The sequence below is a fragment of the Catharus ustulatus genome, chromosome 8, assembly GCF_009819885.2.
Source record: "Catharus ustulatus isolate bCatUst1 chromosome 8, bCatUst1.pri.v2, whole genome shotgun sequence".
Taxonomy (NCBI): Eukaryota; Metazoa; Chordata; class Aves; order Passeriformes; family Turdidae; genus Catharus; species Catharus ustulatus.
In genome coordinates this window covers 12,012,216-12,031,754 of record NC_046228.1, presented here as the reverse complement: position 1 = coordinate 12,031,754, position 19,539 = coordinate 12,012,216, and the positions used below count along the sequence as shown (strand labels likewise).

At 47.1% G+C, this 19,539-nt stretch overlaps 1 protein-coding gene across 4 annotated transcripts in view; it reads right to left on the bottom strand.

Moving 5' to 3' along the window:
- SH3PXD2A (SH3 and PX domains 2A) overlaps nt 1-19,539 on the bottom strand; it is a 237,910-nt gene that overhangs the window by 162,516 nt on the left and 55,855 nt on the right. For all 4 annotated transcript variants that reach the window (XM_033065577.2, XM_033065578.2, XM_033065579.2 and 1 more), the window contains exon 3: nt 5,859-5,934. In XM_033065577.2, the coding sequence (XP_032921468.1) occupies nt 5,859-5,934 (76 nt within the window). The remainder of the gene's footprint in view (nt 1-5,858; nt 5,935-19,539) is intronic.

The following is a 19,539-nucleotide window of genomic DNA, read 5'->3' as shown; positions in this document are numbered from 1 at the left end:
AAGCCAGGAAAATGTAAAATACATATATTAAAATGAAATTGCACTGCATTATGGAATGCCCCCCCAAAAGATTTTCATAGCTCTTCAAGCCACCCTGCCATGGGTCACCTCTCCATCCTCTGGCAGCTCCTCAGAGATGGGGACAGGGGACTGCAATGCTGCTTTATTGCAGGTGGTAGAAGGGGATGGGGGCAGAGCCCTCTTTCTTCTGGGAGTTTCTTGCCTCATATTCAGGAAAGTACAGCAGAACATCCTGGTTATTGATGTTACACAGGTAAGGCTCAGCAAACCAGACATCTGAGACTCTGTAGTGCATGTGTGTGTGCCTATCATGCCTGTGAGACTACCCCTGCATATTAAAGGAACACAGTTTCAAGTAACTTAATTCATATTTTAATCTAAAACATGAGACATGCCTTGATAAAGAGAATTTTAACTGATTTCTCTTGGGTTTTTTAATCTTTGTGTTATTTTTTGACTGGCTTTGAACTGCTGCAACACTGTTCATTTCTGAATAGGTCAGAAATGAAATTCCAAAGAATTCAAAATTACTCAAAAAGAAAAGTTAAAATCACTTACTAATAACTTGCTGCCCTGGCTCAGACTGATGAAGGATGGAATAATCAAAAATTAAAGACAAACTGAAATTTGCACATAATTTGCATATACAGCTAAGAATGAGGGCAGGGAATACATTTCCTTTTAAATGCTCTGCTAGCAACTGGCTCTCCAAGGGAGAAAAGAGCCTGTAATAAAAATATCTCTAAAAATTCTAAGACTCTCCTTGGCCAGTGTGTGCCTTACAGTCATCATCCCCCTGCCTCCCAAGGCGGATGGAACAAATGTGGATGGAACAAATGCTGAAAGCATTTTCCATGCACTGTACCCGCTGAAAAGCAGCACCTTTGACAAAATTACACACGGCCAAATCCTAATTTTGCTGCTGCTGGTCCCGACTTGCACAGGTAGAACATGAACGGCTGGATCTGAGGTCAGTGCTGGCTGTGTGAGGATGAACCCAACATCTCTGCTCCAGCACACGATCTCTGAACAAAACACTGCTGCTCCCCCTCCGGAGCAAAACAAAAGGTGAAAAGCTGGGATATACAAAGGTGAGAGTAAAAAAACCAAAAACAAACCAAAATTCTGCTGTTGCAAACCTGCTGAAGCCCTTTTCCTCAGCTTCGTCTTACCCAAAACAGCACTGGAAAGGGGAGGGGGGAAAGCCAAAGCCAACACCTCAAAGCGAACCCCAAAAGCAGATATTAGCACCTGGGATGCAGTTCATGGGCAGGTGTCCGTCCCCGCTGCGGCCCGGGAGCGGCAGGAGCGGAGGTGAGGAAGGTCCCGGCCGGCATCGGGCTATTCCCCATCCTCCCGCATTGTGCAAAGCGGGGAGGCTCCGCGGCACCCCCGGCAGCCTGGGCGGTGCTGGGACAGCGCCTGCCGAGCCAGCCTCTCCCTTCCCGCAGCCCTCCTGACTCACACCTGGCTCTGCCCTGCAGGAACAGCCTCAGCACACCCCGGTGCACACACCGGCAGCCTTGCCCGGAGATTCGGCAGCCGGGCAAAGCGATCTGCTCACCCCGCTGCCACCCGCTGTGCCCGGCTGGAGCAACGCGCCACGGCTCTGGAGCAGAAAACATCCCCCACCCGCAGGGATCTGTGCTGCCCTGAGCTTGCTGCCTGTCCTTAAAACGCCACAGCAGGCACACAGTGCCCCTAGACAGGAGAAGGAGAAGGAGAAGGAGAAGGAGAAGGAGAAGGAGAAGGAGAAGGAGAAGGAGAAGGAGAAGGAGAAGGAGAAGGAGAAGGAGAAGGAGAAGGAGAAGGAGAAGGAGAAGGAGAAGGAGAAGGAGAAGGAGAAGGAGAAGGAGAAGGAGGAGGTCCCAGAAACCTCTCTGAGGTGGTGCCAGAGCGTTTCTCTGCTCAGGGACAAAGCTGTCAGTGGGACACAGCGAGGTGACAGCAGCTGGGTGACATCTCATCCCCCATGCTGGCATCCCTCCCAGCACCCTGGGATGCAGCCACCAAGCTACACTGGCAGCACGCACCCCAAAATGGATAATTTCCTCTTTCCTCGCCCTAGTCAAGGCAGGAGGAAAACCTGAGTGGGAAAAAGAGGAAGAGAGAAGGTGCCTCTCTGGTAGAGGCTCCAAGCACTGAAGGCAGGGACTGGAGCCGGGCTGGGGTGTTGCTCCTCCAGCTGCCTGACCAAGCTGGTAGGGCAGCCTGCCCTGATCATCCTGCTGCCCTGGGATAGGATTCGGCTTCCCAAAGGTTAGGAAAACCAGGCACACAAAGCAGTCTCCTCAAACAGGTTGTCTCCCTCTCCAGGCAGTATGGAAGTTGCAGAGCAGACACTCACTGAGGATTTTCCCCTTCTGGAACATCCTATGCAAAAACCCCCTGTTTCTTCAGTGGGGGTCAAAAGCGGTTTGAAGTTTGGCAGGGATCAAGCTGGAGTCTGTGTGGGGAGTGCAAGGGGTGCCATCATCAATGGCCAGCCCTCCATGGCATGGCAAGCCCAAGCCTCTCTCCAAGGCAGGGCTCTGCAGCCCAGCAGCCAGCATGACACAATGACTTCACGCCATGCAGCGTGTTTTCCCCAGGGCTGCACTTTGGAAGACACAGTGGAGCAAAAGAGCTGACATCCCTCCAGCTTTGTCTCCAGATGGCTCTTACACTTAGTGCCAAGAGAAATGAAAAACAATGCAAGCCCTGGGTCAATCACTGCAAAACTGTTAATCCCAGAGTTGCATCGCCCTGTCTCTGCCATTTCATTTGCCACTGTGGTCTCCAGAAGCTCAGCAGATGAGTCTTCTCCTTCCAGCTGAAATTCCTTCATTAATTACCTCAAGATCCCTGAAAAAGGGAGCTCGATTCCATAACCCCTTTGCTGATGCAGATGTAAAAGTACCTGAACAGGAAGGGAACAAAACTACTCATCCACACTCCAAAGATTGTTCTTCATATAGGCAGCAGGAGAGGTGAAAGAGAAATCAGTGTATTGCAAATAGGCTCAACCAACAGCCACACTGGTACATTTAAACAGAATTTTCTATCCATGTCTTCTTAGAGCAACAAACTGTCTTTGCTCTAGAGAGGGGCTCTGCAGAAAATTTTATTCTGACTCTTCCACAGTCTCCCTCCAAAGAAAAAAATTCATACCATCAGCTACAAAAATGCTCTCTGGCCAATCCACAGAGCTTCTTACGCAGTTTTCTTCTGCACAAGCTGTTCCCATACAGGATTTTCATTAAAAAACATTACAAAAGGAAATCAGAGAGAAGAATGGAAAAACTCATGGGAAGAAGATAAAATGAGGAAAGGAAATGAAAATACCACTTTTGCCCTCTCAATATGGTTTTTAAAAAATGACAAAAAAGTGAAGTCACACTCAAAAAGTAAAACAAAACTACAAAATTTTCCACAAGACATTTTCTACAGGACTACCTGGCATTGTTTATAATTTTCTTGCACCTCTTTATGGCATTGAAAGCTGTAGAATCCTTATTTGTGTAAAGGAGAAGTGAGGGTAAATATATTTGAAGAAATTGATGAAAATAAGATAAAGATGTCTGGAGGAAAGAAGAACTGCTGCTGAACCCAGTATGGTCTCTCCTCAGGGGGCAAGGCTCTGAATCCCATTACATTTTCCTTGGTTTCACAGGTAAAAGGTTTCCAACAGAGTCAAGCACTTATTATTATTTCAGAAGAGCACCAACAAGCAGGAGTTGCAGGATGGAATATGCCAACTTCCTAAGCCAGAGCTGATGGGAGGACTTGTCCTACCCTGCAAGTGGCACAGCAAACCCCAGGCACTCAGAACACAGCATGCAGAGACACTCCAGCTTGGCTGAATCAGGCCCACAATAAGCAAGCAGGACCATAACATCTTCATAAAGTAGGATTTAAGTACAAACATCTGCCTTGCCATTTTTTAATTAAGGGAGTTTATAGTTAGATGTTCGTTTCCGTAATCCACTGCTCCAGCTGCAGAAATGCCATGCGTATTCTAATTTTGGCAGCTAGTTTATTTAACGGAGTTTGACATTGTTTGACATTTAGCTGAGTCACCTTGTTCTTGGGTAAAGCAACAAGGGCTGTTCAGCAGTTCAACAAGAAAGAGGCAGAGATTCGATATCAAAAGTAGAACATATATCACAGAGATTTTAAATTAAATACAGCTGAGGTCTATTCTGTTCTGGCAGCTTCTCTCTTTGGGACACTAAGTCAACCCAAATGTTTTCCAGATATAACTTCCCCTCCAGGACATGTGGCACTACCATCTCCCTCATGTTCCTGGAGAGTGGGAAGGGTAGGAAGTATTGTAGCGGGCATGTGGGGTTTATCTCGCCCTCTGCAAATATCACACACCCATATATCAGGACATCCAATCTCTAAGATCTGCACAAAGGCTGAGGAGCAGCCACCTGCAGTCAGCCAACATTTTTCTAGGAGAAAATAAAACAGATAGACTGGTGACAGTCAATACAGGAGCAACAAATGCTACCTGCAGACAAGATTTTCCTACAGCACCTCATGTGCAGCCATCTGCACTCCTGTGCTTTCAAGGACCTCAAAACACTTTCCAGTAAGAAAAGCAGGCCAGCAGTATCCATTCTTATCACAAATAGGTTTCATAAGGTGATTTGGCTATGAGTCTGTTGGTGGTACAGCTAAAAAGAGAGTCCACTCTTAGACTTCTCATCCCAGATAGGAAATGGATGGCAACACCACCTTCCTCTGGCTACAGAGTCTGGACACAGCACAGAGCACTGCAGAGAGCAAACCCTGAGCCTGGGACTGCCTTCCACAAGGTCTGTGGAAGCTGCCAAGACAGCTGTGCTGCCCTGCTGTGGCTCTGATGCTTGTGTTGTGTATTTGTGTTGTTGGTTTTTAAGTCCCTACTCCCCAATTACCTTGGAGCTGTGCTCACCACACATCTGGAGCAGCTGCTTTGCCTGCAAACAGTGTTAGGGACCACAGCGTGCTCCTGGAGAGGACCAAGCCCTCCATCCCAGCTTCTCTTCACAGACCTTATGGGAAGAGCTGGGATCTCCTTTTCATAGCGAGAGACAGAACAGACCTTTTAACAGGCTGAAAATATTCCATTTATCCTGGCAGGCAGTACAGCAAGCCAAACTTAAAGCCAAGAGCCAGAATCGTGCAGTCAGACAATAGGGAGTTGGCCAGAGCCTGCTCTTCCAAGAGCACGCTGTGGTCTGGCTCATCTCCCCCATGCCACCCCTGCAGCTGCTGCTGGAAGAAGCTGTGTGGCAGTGTGTGCTGTTACCCTGAGGACAGGATATCCAACATGTTCATGGTCTCCATGAAGGGTGTCAGAGGGACAGTGGTTCAGGTTAAAAAGATAAGTAAATCTTCTTAGTCAGCATTGCAAAAATCCATATTTGTATTTAACTTCCTTCAGTTTCCTTTCTATTACAGAGGCAACTCCAGTTATTCATTCCTTATTATTGTACAGTAACAGTGTCTGCAGAGCCACAGCATTCAGAAATGACAAAGACTGACTCTGGTCCCCAGTGGTATCCCAAATGGTGGCTGGAGCTCACGCTGCCTGCTTGCACTCCAAAGACACATCAAATCCCTTTGTGTAACAGGGCATGAGCCAGCCTGAATCTGAACAGCTGATGCAAGATCCCCTGAGAGCCTTAAACACCATGCCAGCTATTTTAGGAGGAGGTGCAGGTCTGGTATCACAAGGCTGGGTGTATGAGCTCCCAGGGAAAAGTCATTTATAAGAATGGTCACAAAATACTAAACATAGTAGCTGGGGAACTGCAGTCTCCAGTTGTTCTCAGCCACCTTATTTAGGGCTTTCCCCACAGCATTACCTGGTAGAAAAGGAATGATTCTTTGCTTGGGATCTTTCTGGCCTCCTTCAATAGGGAACTTGTCCAGAAGCTGCATCTGCAAAGGAAGCACAGCAAACATCTTAGGGGGAAACATGGACCATCTGCATAGGGACCGAGGGGTCTCTTGGTTTGTGTGTGGTTCAGGACAAAAGCAACTGCAGGAATTACTTTGTCTTGTTGGAGGGGAGCCTGTACTTAAAAAGGTATGATGCAGTTCACTCCAAGAAAGGAGGGCAAGTTTCTGGCAGCACAAAGGAGCTGGGACAGGGCCCAGGCAGACAGCTGAGCCTGGCCTTGCAGTCATTCTAAAATTAGGCTCCCAGTTTTTGCTACAAAACACACGCCTTGTCTCTAATACACAGCCTGCCTGTGCTGGTGGAGCAACAGGTTGTACCTGTCCATCTGACAGACCACCCTCCTGGCTAAAAATGCTGTTCAAGCAATCAGATTAAAGCATATCTAATAAAACACCTACTCTGCTTTTATGGCAGAGACAGAAAGACCCACTGCCCTGGTCCAGTAAGAAAGAGCTCCTGTTCTTCCAGGGAGACAGATATGGGGTTTTGGGGAATATCTTCCACTGCAGTCCCTACATGGAGAACAGCAGGCAAGGAGGCCTCAGAGAACAAAGTCTCCCATAGAACACCAGCCCCACAAATGGTTTGAATGCACAGATCAAGGTGGGTGTGCTCTCAGCCCAGTTAGCTCCTTTAGCGCATGGTTTCCCAGCTCAGGAAAGCTGCATGCTGATCAGACATTCCTAAAGGAGCCCTACGACATATTCTTGGATGATGAAACCTGATGGACAAGTGCCACTGAGGCTGAAGACCAGCTGAAAGGCCTCAGACAGAAGGATGTACCTGCTCTAGTGACACCTTCATGGACTTGCCCAAAAAAGACCAACTCCAGCCCTGAAAACTGCCAGAACCTCTCTTCTCTCCCATTCACTCTCTGCAACCTTTTGCTCTCATTCAGCACGTGGTGCTACCAAGACAGAGACCCAAATCTCCACATTCTGTTTTATTTCTTCCTGTGTTTCCTAAGCACGATGTCTGTATGATGCTCAGTGTCCCCTCCCTACTCAGAAGCCCTGGCTCCCTTGGGCAGGGTAGTTCCAAAGCTCCTGCCAGCCTCAGGGCTCCTTTCCAACAGACCAGGAGAGGCATCTTTCAACTCACAGTCCACAGCTCCTGTGATCTCTGAGGAAGGCAAGGAAGGAAAAGCAAGCAGTTGTGTTACTTGCCCTTGCAGAACCCCTATCTCCTCACCTCAACTGGATCTACGGCTCAATACAAATAGGCAAAGTGGCAGCAAGAGCTGGGGAAGGGAGGGGATCCTTGTCAATCAACATTTAATCTCATCAGTGCTAAGAGTCCAACAGGGAGCCTGGGCAAGTTAACAGCGGTTTTGCTAACTCGACAGATTTCCTTTTAAAAATATTTTTCTGCTAACTTGGGGAAAAAACAGCCAGATTTTTTTTTTTTTTAATTTTTTACTGGTTTTGTTTTAAGCGCGCAGAATCCTTCTCGTCTTCCACTGCACACATCATCTCCAGCGTTTTCACCATATGGCACAGCAAACCAAAGATCAAGAGGAAACTCGGGAGTAGAAGGAACATCTGTGCAGGAGAAGAACTTAAAAGATCCCACATGTTTCCCCATCAGGGAGTCAGCCTGGTAAATAAATAGACCATAGCTTTGCGGATTGTTAGCTAACTCGCTTTTCTGCCTACAGAGACAAGTTTTTTATTGAAAATGGGAAATTTTGTTTTCTTGTAGGTAGAGTTCTGGGTGTCTGAGGTCAGGCATGGGCAGGAGCTTCCTTCAAAGAAGGAGAAAAAAAAAAGAGGGGGGAGGGAATCCCCACCTACTGACTTAAAGTTTCACTGTTGCTACACTTTTAGCCAGGAAGGCAATTCTCACTTTACTACACTGTGACTGATGGAAGCTGGAACTGATACAGTCAAATTCCCAGAGTTGTTCTTGGAGTTAGATTAGCTTGGCTAATACAAGCCTTTTAAACCACATCAAGAGAACCACAACGTGTATAACTGAGTGCTATTTATCTAAAGGGTGGATATCAGCAAAATAGATATAATAAAGTGAAGTTGGAAGAATTTGGCTAAACTTTCCTAGACTACACTTTCCACCCCAGCTCTTGCCTCCAGTGGGAAAGTGTGGATAGCAGGGAGCTAGGGGAAGGCAGGGGCACTCTGGAAGCCTTCAGGATGTTAAAGTCAAATAAAGTGCAGCAGAAAAAAGGAGCCTTCCTCAGCACTTTCCTGCACCCAGTTCTGCCATTCAAAACCAGTGGAAGTTGGAATTAAAGTCCTAGAAAAGTAGGATTCTGTATCCCCCCCCACCTACAGAGAAGGACGCAAAGTGGAAGATGAGGAAGAGATGTATACAGGAGAAAAAAAACATCAGCGCATCTGAAACATCCAAAATCTTCCAAAGATGATGGGGTGTCCCGAGCCAATGCCAACCATCCCCACTCAGCCCAGCTCTGGTAAGAGGAGACCAAGGGAGTAGCTGGGAATGAGGAAAGTTAAGGGTTGAACTACCAAAACTCATCCTGGTAGGCACAGCCCTTTCCTCACATGATTAACAGACAAAGACCAATAAACAGATTTTCAGTTCTCTTAATTAGATGTCTGCAGAAAACTCTTCTGTCTGTGACAAATGTTTTTCCATTAAAGGAAGTTATTCTTGTTGTAACTGCAAATACACATGATTGATGAAAAAAACCTTTCACTTAATGCCCCAGGTTATTCTGCTCAGACATGGGCAGGCTCCACAAGTTGTTGCTCATTATATTTGATATGTGACAGTTAACTTACAGATAAAGTTCACTAAATCAGAAAGCAATTCTGTCACCTGGAGTAAAATCATCCCAATATGAAGCAAAGAAGGGAATTCTAGATGCAGAGTCCCAAAGAATTGAATTAGGGGAGCTGGCTTCAGGCAGATAGGAAAACACAGCTGGGCAGTGCATTTTGGCAAAACTGGAAGAGCTCAGTTCATCTGCTTACAATGAGGAAGAGCCTCCAATTGCACAACTGGTGTAGTGAAAGAAGGAAACCTGTTACCATGTCCCTGTATCACAGGGTGGAGGATCCCTTTGGAAACAGGGAGGGTGTATGGAAACCAGGATGTGAGTTTTCCATCCATTCAGGCAGCATGTCTGGAGTCAGGCTGAACAAACACATCCCACTCTCATTTCTGGCACAAGAGATGCATGTCCACAAATAACTCACCACCAAAACTGCCTCTCCAGTCTTTGTCTCTCCAAAATGCTCTGGGTTTGCTGAGATCTTTCCTACTGAAGTCCTGCCTTCTGTTCCAAGCACCTTTCTTCTTGCTTCTTCCCAAAATTCCTTTTGAAGATCTGCTATAAAACTTTGTGGTCCAGATTATGACTTTCTTGCAGAGGTCAGCAAATGATCACCAATTAATCTCATTAAAAATCAAGGGAATTACTCATGTGAGTTGCTGCTATTAAAAAGAGAGCAGACTCAAGAGCACTGGCCCGCTTCACTCCTTTCTATTTGTACATAAGCATGAAATCACTTGACTTGCACAAAGAAATAGGAAGATTTCAGAGTATCAACTCAACCACTTCCCCAGGCATCTTCCTTCTCATGTCTTCTGCTTCAGGCCACCTTTACTTAAAATGCAAACATGCCATGAAGAAAGAGCCACTCCTGCACACAAGAACCATTTGGGTTTGCCAGGCAACAGCATCTCTGGTCATTTCACTTCAGCTCTGCTGTGAAAACAAGATTCTGCCCTGCCTGCCTTGCAATGGTAGCACCTGGTTAAAAATCGTAATAAAGAAACACAAGTGCCCTTTGAGATGCTACAATTGGTATCTCTGAGGATGAGAAGCTAAGCAGCTTCCTGATAATTTACTTACTATATTTTACCTATCTTGGTTAAATCTTCATGAAACAACATTTCTTTCTCCTGCAGACATAAGGACTTAGAGCACCCAAGACAAAGAGGCAATCTCTCTTTTGAAGGAGAGGCTTTTACTCTGCTACAAACCAGCCAGGGGACATGAACATAGAAACTGTTCAATGGTTTGACCCTGTGGCATTTGCCAGTGGGAACTTTGTTCCTGGTTTGGTTTTGAGGTTTTGGAAGTTTGTGTCCAAATCCAGCTCCCTAAAACTAATCCCCTGAGACAGTCACCTGAGCTCTACCTATGCCTTATACCACAGACTATAGATAGGTTCCTGCTGGGCTGTTGGTTCCTCCCCTTCCTTCCTTGCAGCAGTTTTAATTCCTCTGGTTAGAAGAATTAAGTTCTCCTCTTAAAATGAGCAAATGAGGACACCCACATAACTTCTTAGTGTGGAAATCTTTCTGGTTCCTTTTCAAGTGGAAGTAAGTTTGCCACGTGCACAGATAAAAATCAAAGCTCTGCAGGAGGTCAGCACTGCAGTCATGGGGAGATTTATTTATAACACAAAGATCCTGAGGATGACTTTCATGCAAGTCCCTTACTTTGGCAAGCAAAACAACATCAAATGCAAAATGCTGAAGGACTCTGACCTTCTACAGAGAGATGAGGCCTCTCTCCCTTTCCAGGGTATAATTTATTTGTGTCCTAGAGAAAGAGCAGTTGAAAAATCAAACCATGACCAAGAGCAGCAGAATTTTTGCAAGGTGCCCCTAGAAACCCCAGCTTGCCACCTTACTCTTGACCACTCAACTGGTCCCAAGACTACAGTTCCTCCTACACTAATGCCAAGAGACACATCAGCTTCCCATTTTCCAATTGCTCATCAGAAAATGCATTTTTCATTAAAAATGAGGTAAGTTGACAATAACTTTAATTTAGACACTGATGTACTTGAAGGGTAAAGTATATGAGAACAGTCAGGAATCAGGCACATCCCTTCTCACAAGGCTGATCTGATCTCAGGGTCCCAAGCAGGAAAGGAGGGCTACAGCCAGTTGCGAGATGAGGAAGAGGAGAGGAGGCATCTGTGCATGTATGGGGTTGTATGCACACTTCTGAGAGAGTTTGCCAAAGAAACTGGAAAAAAAGCAAAGAAACTGCCTGAAAATAGTGATGATGGAACTCACACCTCAGCAAGAGGGGTTAAGAGCATCTGCAAATCAGAAAAAACTGAAAGTCTCTAATGCAGATAACACACATTTAGATGAGAAGGAGAGGTAAGATACCAGAATAGGAGCTATTAATTAAATCCCTGAGGAGCTGCAGTAATTTCCTTTCAAAGTTGGAAACCGGCTGTGATGCTTGCTGATGGGATTGATGATTTTAGCATCATCAGCTATAGCTTGAATTATAAATCATGTGATCTGCATAAAAGGGAATGGTCAGGATGGGTTTGAATTCTGTCATCTACCAGAGTTTTCCAGTAGATAAACCTCTCTGCTCCTGTCTCTGTTTTCACATCTGCAAAATGTGAGACAAATTCTCAGGTAGGTGGGGTGAGATTTAATCAAGAGTCATCAAAGGCTCTGAGCCTTTTGCTGCAGAGCAGGAGTCAGAGACTGAATTCAGAGGAACTACACTCATCTAAACCCAACTGTTTGGTTTTAGAATAGGTGTTCTGCTGAGGTTAATCAGTGGAGCATCCATGATGTAGGTGGAAGGACCTCATTTACTGCAGCTCAGGACCATTGAGAGAGCAATGACAGGAGAAGATACATGGCAGGGAATGAAACTTCTGCAGCTGAGGTAGATTCCTCCACAGTGTACAGTTGTTAGAAAATTTTCTCTAGATTTCTCTTGAGTTTCTTTTTATTTCTCCTCTGCTTCACCCTCTCACAGGAACAACAAACCAGTTCACTCTCACAGACACAAGACAGCAGGAGGCCTGCTTAACTCCCACCCCTTCAAAATTGGCCTGAGCAGAGCTGTTCCTGAGCATAACACCAACTAGGAAAAGTTTGCAGATCTTTGGGTGAGGATGTGGAACAAGCTGAGCCCAGGGGAGTTCATCTGTTAGCCACTCACACACAGAACAGACATCTTATACAGCAGAAGGACGTGGAACTCCATCTCTTCCTAAAGCAGTAATGGGTTCCACAATGCAGCAGGAATGACTATATCAGGCAGCCAGTGACACTGGCTCCCTTGTGGTGCTACACGATGCCACAGCATGCAAGAGAAATGCAATAATTCAATCCCTGAGAAGCAGCAGCAACTGCTTTCCTTTTATTTTGAAAGAAAAAAAAAAATTACAGCAAAAAGCCATCCGGATAACCAGCTGACACGCCTGACAATTACAGCATTATAGGATATGTTCTGAATTAAATATAGTGCAATCCGTGAGAAGGTCAAACAAAAGCAGGAAAATGCATATAAAATAAAGAGAACAGACATTTACAGCATGGTGTAATCCTCAAAGGGAAAATGCCTTTCTCAGGTCCGACAGTTTCCACAAGAAACCTTGGAAATGTTACAAACCTCTCAGTATCCAACTAAAACAGCCAGGGGAGGAGAAGGCGGGGAGCAGAGACTGGGGGTCTTTCCCCAACACGATCCATCAAAAGAGGGAATGCTGTTTCCCAGCTGAGACATTTGGTATTTTTCATAAAGAAATGCAGCTTTCTCTAAAGGCTCCACAGAACGAGCCCAGCATTTGTGGCTAACACAGGCTGGCAAAACATTCTGAGGTGCTGGTTTGGGATGACAGAGGCATTTGGTGCATCTCTGAAGAGCTTCTCAGAAAGCCCACACTGTCCTTTCACAGAGCAGCTATTGAAGTCTCCTGCCAGAAGCATTTTCTTTCCCCAGTGCTAAATTAAACTGGCCTCATCCAATTTAACCACACTGGAAGATGCTTGGACAAAGGCCACTTCATGCTTTTCCATCTATCCATGGTGATTATATGTCCCCTGTTCTCTGGTATCTACAGAGGATTTGTCCCAGCAGCATCCCTGGGAAGTAAGGCCATACCACAATGCCTGTTTAGAGAGATGAATGCTGCAGCTATGTGACACCAGAGTCATGCAGAGATGTCAGAGCCATGCTGATGCCATGTCCCATCAGGTCAATTAGCTTCTGGGGAAGGTTCATAATTTTGTGATAGGGTGCAAGCAATTTGCTGGATTTTTTTCCAGAGCTGGCACATCCAGAGCCAGCCCAGATGCTCAGGCTGCACAACCCAGGCATGTTCTCATTCAGGCTCACTGCAGGTCACAGTAAAAATCCTGTCTGGAAGAAGAGTTAACTTCAAAAGAAGAGTATCTTTCCTTACATCCTGCAATTTTTTTATTGTTACAAAACCCACAGGCTTTAAGTGTTCTTTCAGATTGCACATAAGCAGCAAGAGACCAGCATGTCCCAGTGAGAGACACTGCAGCAACAGTGCCCTTGGGCACTCAGCTCTGGCCTTCAGATAGCAGAACTGCATCTGACAGCACTGTCAGAGCAGAGGTTCCACTTTTAAACACAATGGCAAGTCTAAGAGCTTCACTGAAAGGGAGCAAAGCACCAAGGTCACTTCCATTAATCACTGCTTCCTACGTAATTTCGGTATTTAAAAAAGTATTTACTCTCCATCCTTCTTTAAATTTCAATCCTTTCAAGCCAATGATTGAATACAGTGTAGCCCCACTAAGACTTAAGGGCTTATCAGTTCACTAACTCTACCAAGCCACTCTTAAAGGCCTCACAGTGCAAAAACTGAGACTGCCTGCCCTAAATGCGTTCAAGTAGGAGCAGCTCAACTCAGTTTAGCCCAGCACAAAGGCTGGATGGATTGGCAGGAGGCTGCAGGGCTTTGAAAAGCCCTCTGGTCCTTAAAAAAAACCCCTGGCAGCAGCATGAAATGCTGCATTACAGCTGCAATCAGAGTGCTTGAGGAGGCATCCCAAAAGCAGCACAAGGGCCATTAGCAGAGTGCTGGTATTAATTGCATCCTTACTGTTAGCAAAAACACACACCAAATATTGTCAGCATGATTTACAGGCTGTTTTGGTTTCATCACTGTTTTGTTTCAGTGCTGTCAGATCATCCAGGGAACCAAACTCCTGCTCTGCTCTGTAACAGGACAGATTTAGGATGGTATCTTGTGGGAACAGGGGCTGGCCCTTCATTAATGGGTCCCCTTGTTTGCCAGTGTGACTCCTCCTGGGTTCAGGCACTCCCCAAAACAGATATCAAGAGCTGGAGAATCACAGTGGTCATGCAATGCCCTCTTCTACCCTTCTTTACTCCTCTCTCATAAGGACATAACAGGGGATTTTAATGGGTGTTTTAGGTAGGAACTACCCAGACAGCCAGACCCCATCTTTGCAAACTGATTTTGTTTGAATTGGTGCAAAGCTTGGCACAGAAACTTCGAAACCAAATTTATACGTTGGATGGTCACTGAACTTGCACCCACAGAATCCATCCTCAGAGAGTCTTCTACGTTGCTCACACAGTGGTGACCATAATGAAATCCTGTTAAAAACACACTCTCATTTAAATTGGTAGAGTTTTGTGGGTCTGCAAGAGTACTTCCCTGCTCCCACTGCTAAGAGAGAGATGATACTTTAGCTCCAAGTGTATGAAACTTAATCCCTCTGTTTTCATAATCTACATCTTCTCTACAGCCTGTTAGCTTTGCTTGATATATTGTCCCCTGGAAACCATGAGTAACTTCAATATTGAAAACAGAAACAATAGCTCCGAACACAATGGCACATTTTACTTCACAAACTCCTTCTGAAATGGTATCTACTCATCTCTGTAGGACACTTCTCATAGCTCTGGGGAGATCATCTGCCAGAGGAGAGCGACCGCCCAGCGCAGTACAATGAGGAAACTGTGCCAAGGACAACATAACCACAGGTTTTAACCCCACGCTGGGAGGAGACTCCTTTGTCTTCTTTTCTTCCTCTCTCCCTACCTCCAAGACCCAAGATGTTTTGCCTGGGCATCTGGTTCCAAACACACGTGTATCTCGTCTTTGGAGGGATTTAGAAAGGAGTGCAGACAAGTCCCACCACCTGAGTGGGTAGAGAGAGATGCACAGATGTAACAGGTACCTTGCTGCCGGCCTCCAGGGAGCTAACAAGGAGCAGGACAGGAGGCTTCCAGGAGCTTGGGGGCAGCTGCCAGCCTTGCACCCCAGCCCCAGCACAGACCCTTCAGCTCAGGCACTGCCCAGCCTTGGGTGCTGTGCTGGCATCCCCCAGGATGCTCATGTGGCACACAGAGACAGCTGAGGAGGTCAGTACCTGGGAAGGGCAGATTCCAAAAGCATTGGCTGTCCAGTTGGGCTTGCAATGCAGGAAGGAAAGGATTCACACATACATATAGAATACAATGTGAGAACAAACCTAGGTTTGCAACAATCTATCTTTACTGGTACCTACTGTAATGGCATCTCAGAGATTGGTTTCTCTCTATGGATTTATTTCTGGACAGGGAGGACAAAGTTCATGGGTATCAGAAATCTGTTTTACAGAGCCCTCCTGTTGCTAGCACAACCACACAACACAGGCACCTGAGCTGCAGTCAGACCCTCACCAGCTCCTTCTGATCCCTGCCCCAACATGCAGCATGGACAACTTTCTCTCTTTAAAAGCAAAAGGGGAATTTGGGTGACATCTGAGCTCATAAAGTCCAGGCCCAGAAGGAGAATCCCAGGGGATCTGGGACCAGAGCTTCCCAAAGGACCTGACACCCTACGAAGGGAGGCTAGGACTGAAATCTTATTTTTGTAAGTACAAGTCTGCCTGAGGACTTTCATTAATTTAATTGACAACAAAAGCAAACCCTGGGGAAGCAGACGGGCTTGGACGGTGGCCATGGCTGCGTGTGCTGCTCAGAGCAGGGTGGGCACTCCAAGTGTTTCCAGAGCCTCCGTGTTACGCTCTGCATGCTCGTGTCCTGCTCTGGATTTTCATTCAGATAACAATCATCCATCTCTGGATGCATTCCTTGTGGACCAGATGCTATTCTGCGTATCATTCCACTAATCACATGTAACATTTGGCAGAGTATTAAAAGCATTAATGGAGGTCTTTGACAATGATAGAGGTTATTCTGGTCTTTTTTTATCTCAGTAGCTTTTAAGTGGCACAAGCACATTGTCAAGAGACACTGTCAGGGCTGTGACTTTTCCAAACTTGCAGATGAGAAAACTGCTACAAGTTGTGAGAGAGAAAGAGCATATGGAGGCTGATGCTTGCATCCAGGAGGAGAGGGATTCTCCGTGTTTCAGCTGTGTCCTTCCACAGGAGGTTTCCTGCCTATATCCCTGCCTGGTGCCATTTGCAAGACCTGATGGTGGGACCACGGTCAGCAGTACCAGGTGCAAGGGGTACCCAGCACAATGTTACCCACCACAGGCAGCACAGTGCTGCCTTGTAAGCCAGAGATGCTGTGCCCTTCCTTGTCAGGGCAGCAGCACAGTTTCAAGCCAAGGGTGGTCACAGGGCCATGTGGGCTGAGCACCAGCATGCATGGATTCATGGGCAGCTGGGTACAAGTCCAGTTTGTCTGTGAGCATTTATGCCTGCTCTCCTCTAGCAGATGTTCTTCCAGTAACACAAGGAGCAGTGCAGCACCAGGAACAGTTTGTACTTAACTAGGCTTGTACTGAGCCACAAAACAAAAACACAAGTGTTCTCCAGCCTGCCTGGCCACACATGCAAACCATGGTGGCCAGCTGAAGGGTACACACTGGTGTGCACAGATGCAAGGTATGCTTGGATGATTCAAGGAAAGCGTGCTGGGGAAAGCAAGCCACAGGAAATTGTAGCCACTCATCACATCCAGAAGTTTCTTCCCAAATATTTCTGAGAGAAGAATGTGTCCTACAAACTACTTTGATAGGCAGGCTGATGTCCATCCAGGACATCCAGCAGTGATGATGCAGATTTCTATGCCTTTCCACATCTTGTGACCAGCTTCAGAAGCCGGATGGGGCAGACAGGCAGGACGAACAAGCATGACAGTCATTTGTGCCCTGCTGGGCACTGTGCAGGCATCCAGGGCTATTTCTCATCCTCCCTGTGGATTTGCACTTGTCTATTCTCTCCTCCTCTCCATCACACAAAGCCACAATAAAGGAACATCAAAAAGTTGTCCAGATTGTGGAAACATTCTCAAAAATGTGCTGAAAAGTCTAGCCAACAAGATGCAGGTACAACACAGCTCTCTTCTGCCCTAGCCCCTGGCTCAGGTAGGAAATTAATATTTCACAGACTCCTCCTGAAATTACATGAGAATATTTTGTTACAGAACATATCCAGGAAGACACTAACTTGCATTAAAGAGAGTCAAGCCATACCCAGGCCCTGTAATTCCCCCAGGAGCATCAGTCAAGCTGTCTGATGGCTCTGCCCTATGAGACCTGGCTGCTGGTTTTCAAAGCCCACATGATCCTTGTGTCCTCCATATGGTTATCTATCATTAGCACCTCAGCGTTACGGCTGTGAGGAATCAGGTCTAGGGAACTGCCATCTGCAGAACCCAGCACAAGAAATTCAATTACAGTAGTTTCACGAATACAAGCCGCACGGATTATAAGCCGCACCCCCGGTGCCTCGACAATGTTGCTGTCTTTGTCAATAGATAAGCCGCACCCCGAATATTAGCCGCACTTTCGTTCGTAGCGAGAATCCGTGCGCAGCTTTCACAAACTGGCCAATTAGTAACAGGATCGCGGCATAGCGGGCTTTACTGGCTCGGGGCGGGGCCAGGCAGGCTCGGCCCGCTCATGGTTGCCGACGGGGCCGGCTGGGTGGTGCTGCAGCCGCCGCCGGGCTCACTGGCCCCCCTCTCCCGTCAGCACCGCCTCACCGCTACGTTTACGTAGTCGCCCTGCCGGCGGGCCAGGCACTGCCGCCGCTGGCAGGCATGCCGGCCGCGTCGCCGCTGCGTTGTTTACGTAGTCGCCCTGCCGGCGGGCCAGGCACTGCCGCCGCTGCCAGGCTCGCCGGCCGCCCCCTCCCATCTGCACCGCCGCCGCGTTTCCTCGCCCTGGCCGGCACTGCATGCCCACGCACCGCCGGGCTCCCCCACGCTGCTGGCCCCGATTCTGCTGGGCTTCCCCCGCTGCCAGGCAGCCCCACCCGCCGGCCTTCCTGCTTCTGCCATGCTCCCCTGCACTGCTAGCCCCAGTTCTCCCGGGCTCCCCCGCCATGCTGGCTCAGGCTCTGCCGCCCTCCCTGCCCCGCCCTGCTGGCTCAGGCTCAGCCGCCCGCCCCCCACACTGCTGGCCCCGCCTCTGCCAGGCTTTCCCACCTCTGCCGGGGCCGGCCGGGCTCCAGCTTGGCTTGGGGCTGCCACGGGCTCTCACTTCCGTGTTGGCAGCTTTTAGAATTTTGTTAATAGATTAGCCGCCCCGGAATATTAGCCGCACTTCCGGGTTTCCACCAAAATTTTGGTCAAATTGGTGCGGCTTGTATTCGTGAAATTACTGTAAATAAATAAAAGAAAATTATACCAAGAAAGAAGTAAAGTGAGGAGGAGGTGGGAAGAGGAATAACACATCAACTGCTTTCTACCAGGCACAAACAACTTCAAAAATTGAGTTCCATGTATGCACCCTGCTGAGAGTAAAAAAATATCCGAGCACAGAATGGCCCATTTTCCATCAGAAAGCAAGACACCAGCCCCATGAAAACACAGCTACTGCCAACGTCCCTTTGTCATCAAACATGGGCAGAAGAGGCATGGGAGGGCAGCAACTACCCTCCCATGGCCAGCCCGGAGAACACTCTTTGCCAGCAACACAGATGCAAAGTTATCCTGCTTAATTAGGGCTTCCTTTGGCTCAAGCAACTGACCAAATAAATTACACTACCACACACACACACACATACACACAAATAACTGTTTTGCTGAGCCAGGTGCAGACAATTGTTTCTATCCCTTCATCTGGGGGTAGTGCACGTCTGTGCATGAGGTCAGATGCAAAAGAACATTGTGCTGGCCAAGAATGAAGGAAAACCTGAGAGTAGCTGAGGAACAAGAGAAACAAAACTCAGAAGAAATTTTTTCCACTCTAACAGGTGCAGAGATGTGATTAAATGTGCCTCAAAACTCAGGCTTTCAACACAGCCCGAATGTCACACTGCAGATTCAGTATGGTCAAGGAGGCTTTGAAATCCCACCCCTGCTTTGAACCTTGCAGATCAGTATCAACCTGGAGAAGGATTTGAAGCCGGAGGAAGACGCTCATGTTTCGAAAGCAAGTGCCAGCAGGGGAAAGGGGAAGCAAAGGGGCTGCTCTCCATTACAAGAGAAACTGCAAGAGCAGCTTGGGCAGGTGATCCCCTTGTGAGACTGGACAATATTAAACACTGAAAGTACAAGAGAGACTTGAAAACAAAAACAGATTTCCCTTCCTATCACACTGAGACATACAACAAGGTAAACTGCAGACAGCTTCACTTGCCTTTCTGTTAAAACTGACCAAAGGAACAGGATCCAAACACCAATTCTGCTGACAGATGGGCTGACACTGTAATAGTATCTCATCTACTTAAAAGCATCTCTCAAATGTCAGAGATAGAAAAAGAACTCCAGACTTCATATCCTGACTCTGAATGAGTCCCTCGAGGTATTGCTTCCATATTTGATCCACGCAGAAAAACCTATTTCTATCATCAGATAGGAACACAGAGAAGGAAGGAAAAACTGAGATGAAGAAGAGATACTGCTGAAGAGTTATGGGGTT